The 2,846-nt window shown below is 49.6% G+C and overlaps 1 protein-coding gene across 1 annotated transcript in view; it reads right to left on the bottom strand.

Moving 5' to 3' along the window:
- Nucleotides 1–207: 207 nt before the first annotated feature.
- Nucleotides 208–2,846, bottom strand: part of LOC107713142 (apoptosis-inducing factor 3-like) — a 14,621-nt gene continuing 11,982 nt past the window's right edge. Inside the window, exon 16 of the mRNA XM_016518576.1 lies at nt 208–359. Coding sequence (XP_016374062.1) covers nt 320–359 — 40 coding nt within the window. The 3' untranslated portion in view covers nt 208–319. The remainder of the gene's footprint in view (nt 360–2,846) is intronic.

Consider the following 2,846-nt stretch of genomic DNA (forward strand, 5'->3'; position numbering starts at 1 on the left):
TTGTGTTCATATTCAGAAAAGTGGGTCTGAACCTGAACTTACTGGCAAAATCTCAATTTTTCTCAGAGAACTGCAGCAAGAACAGTATAAATTCTTCAAATTTTTTCATAGTCGTATGTGAGTATAGTGGTTCTCCTCTCTGAATATCAGTGTTAAAATGGCAAACTCTTTGTGAACTGTGTACAAAGCTACTGTAATGCACTGGCCTTTATAAATGTTACAAAAAAACATCTTCTGAGTAAAGGCATGATTGGATGGGATGGACTGTGGACAGAATGGCTGAATTCTGATGATTCGGAGTTCAAACTGTTGTTAGTGGTCACATGGGCTGCAGCTTCAGCCAGCTAAGGTCATCTGACCTATAAAAGAAAGAAAACTTCAGTAAAAAAACATTAACAATACAACAGAGCTCTGACGATATGTGGTCGCTTTTAGCCTCTTTAAAGGAGCACCTAGCATTTCACTTCATAAATGACTACATGAATTGTGCATTTGAACAGTATTTCAACATACAGAATCCATATCAGAATCCATATCATATCAGAAAAATGTTTAATCTCCATAAGGGTGGTACCTGTCACCAGCTGCCTGCTCCACCATGGCTCCCTAGTCTGCCCCATGTGCTCCCCATTACCCAGTTTCTCCCTTGTTTATTATGTTCATTGATAGGTGTTCCTCGCTTAATTCCCGGTATTTAAGCCCTGTGTTTTCCTGTGTCCTGCGTCCAGTGTTAAACGTCTACTCCATGACCTATGTGTGTGATTCCCCGGTTTTGTTCAATAAAGACTCTTCAAGGATTCTCCCTCGTCTCCGCATCTCCTCGTTCCGACACAGTAGGCAGATCGTGACAAAAGACAGGACCAAATAACAATAAGCGGCGCCCCTTCTCCCCATTTTTGTTTCCATGTTTTGAAAGTGTTTTGTTTTCCGTCCAACTTGATCGGGTCAAGCCCACCGGCCGTTCCATTGTCAAGCCCGCTGGCCAATTTACTCCCAAGCCCTCAGCTGACAGCAGCAGTCTCCTTCACCTCTGCTCAAAAGAGGAGAATGCGGAGAAAAAGACTGTTGGCTCCAGCCCCTGAGTCCACTCCAGTGTCGGCTCCAGCCCCTGAGTTCGCTCCAGTGTTGGCTCCAGCCCCTGAGTCCGCTCCTCTGTCAGCTCCAGCCCCTGTTCCCACGTCCAGCCCAGAGAGGGCTCCTGTTTCCAAGTTAGGCCCAGAGAAGGCTCCTGTTCCCAAGTTAAGCCCAGAGAGGGCTTCTGTTCCCATGTCCCAGCCCAGAGAGGGTTTTTTTTGGCCGTAGAGGCCAGGCCGAGTGCCGAGGCCCAGGTCCCCTGATCTGTCTGCTCCCGGCTCCCCGCATGGCCTCCTGAACTGTCTGCACCGCCATGGCTCCCCGAGCTGCCTGCTCTGCATGGCTCCCTAGTCTGCCTGCTCTGCCATGGCTCCCTAGTCTGCCTGCTCCACCATGGCTCCCTAGTCTGCCTTCTCCACCATGGCTCCCTAGTCTGCCTGCTCTGCCATGGCCCCCTGAGTTCCCTGCTCTGCCATGGCTCTCTAGTCTGCCTTCTCCGGCATGGCTCCCTGAGTTCCCTGCTCTGCCATGGCTCTCTAGTCTGCCTGCTCCGCCATGGCCCCCTGAGTTCCCTGCTCTGCCATGGCTCTGTAGTCTGCCTTCTCCGCCATGGCTCCCTAGTCTGTCTTCTCCGCCATGGCTCCCTAGTCTGCCTGCTCCGCCATGGCCCCCTGAGCTCCCTGCTCCACCATGGCTCCCCAGTCTGCCTGCTCCGCCATGGCCCCCTGAGCTCCCTGCTCCACCATGGCTCCCCAGTCTGCCTGCTCCGCCATGGCCCCCTGAGCTCCCTGCTCCGCCATGGCTCCCTGGACTGCCTGATCCGTCATGGGTCCTGGAACGGGTACCACCCTGGAGGGCTTCCGTCCCAAGTAAGCCTGTCCGTGGAGGCCTCCAGAGCGCCCACGCCCCCTCCCCGTTGGAAGTTATGTGGCACGTGGACGCGCCTTCCGGGAGGGGAAGGTAATGTCAGCCCTGTGTTCCTGTGTCTTGTGTTTTGCCCCCCATGTGCTCCCCATTACCTCCCTTTCTCCCTTGTTTATATGTTTATTGATGCCAGGTCATCGTTTAATTCCCGGTATTTAAGCCCTGTGTTTTCCTGTGTCCTGCGTCCAGTGTTAAACGTCTATTTTATGACCTATGTGTGTGATTCCCTGGTTTTGTTCAATAAAGACTCTTCAAGGATTCTCCCTCATCTCCGCGTCTCCTCGCTCCTTCGCTCCTCGTTCCGACAGTACCTCCTTCATGGTGGCAGCCATTTTGAGATCAAGGAAAAGGTATTTTTCCTTTTCATTGGCTGCATCCGAAATCACATACTCCCTGTGCAGGTACTTTTTTTGAATAAGTAAATATAGAATGAATGTGTGAAGTAGTATGAATGAAATCTGGATGTACTGCATTTGTCATATTGTCACTGTCATGTGACCTACCAGTGTCAGCTGAGTCACTTCACTGCTATTCACAAATCCTTTCCCTGTGGCTTCATGGGATAGTAAAGTAAGTGTCCATTAGATTCCGAAGTTGTAAGTAATTTGTATACTTCCACATAGCCTACTGTTTTAAGAATGCTGTGAATTCGGACATACTGCTCTTTTCACATACAGTTTTTCGTCTAATATATTGTATGTATGGAAGTATGTGATTTCAGATGCAGCCATTGTTCAGAATAGCATATGACACTCTCAGAAAAAAATGGTACAAAAGCTGTCACTAAAGTGGTACCTTTTCAATTGATGGAACTACCAGCTATTGCCAAAAATCCATGCAGATTTTTT

This window comes from Sinocyclocheilus rhinocerous, unplaced genomic scaffold (genome assembly GCF_001515625.1).
Source record: "Sinocyclocheilus rhinocerous isolate Xijiao unplaced genomic scaffold, SAMN03320098_v1.1 scaffold387, whole genome shotgun sequence".
Taxonomy (NCBI): Eukaryota; Metazoa; Chordata; class Actinopteri; order Cypriniformes; family Cyprinidae; genus Sinocyclocheilus; species Sinocyclocheilus rhinocerous.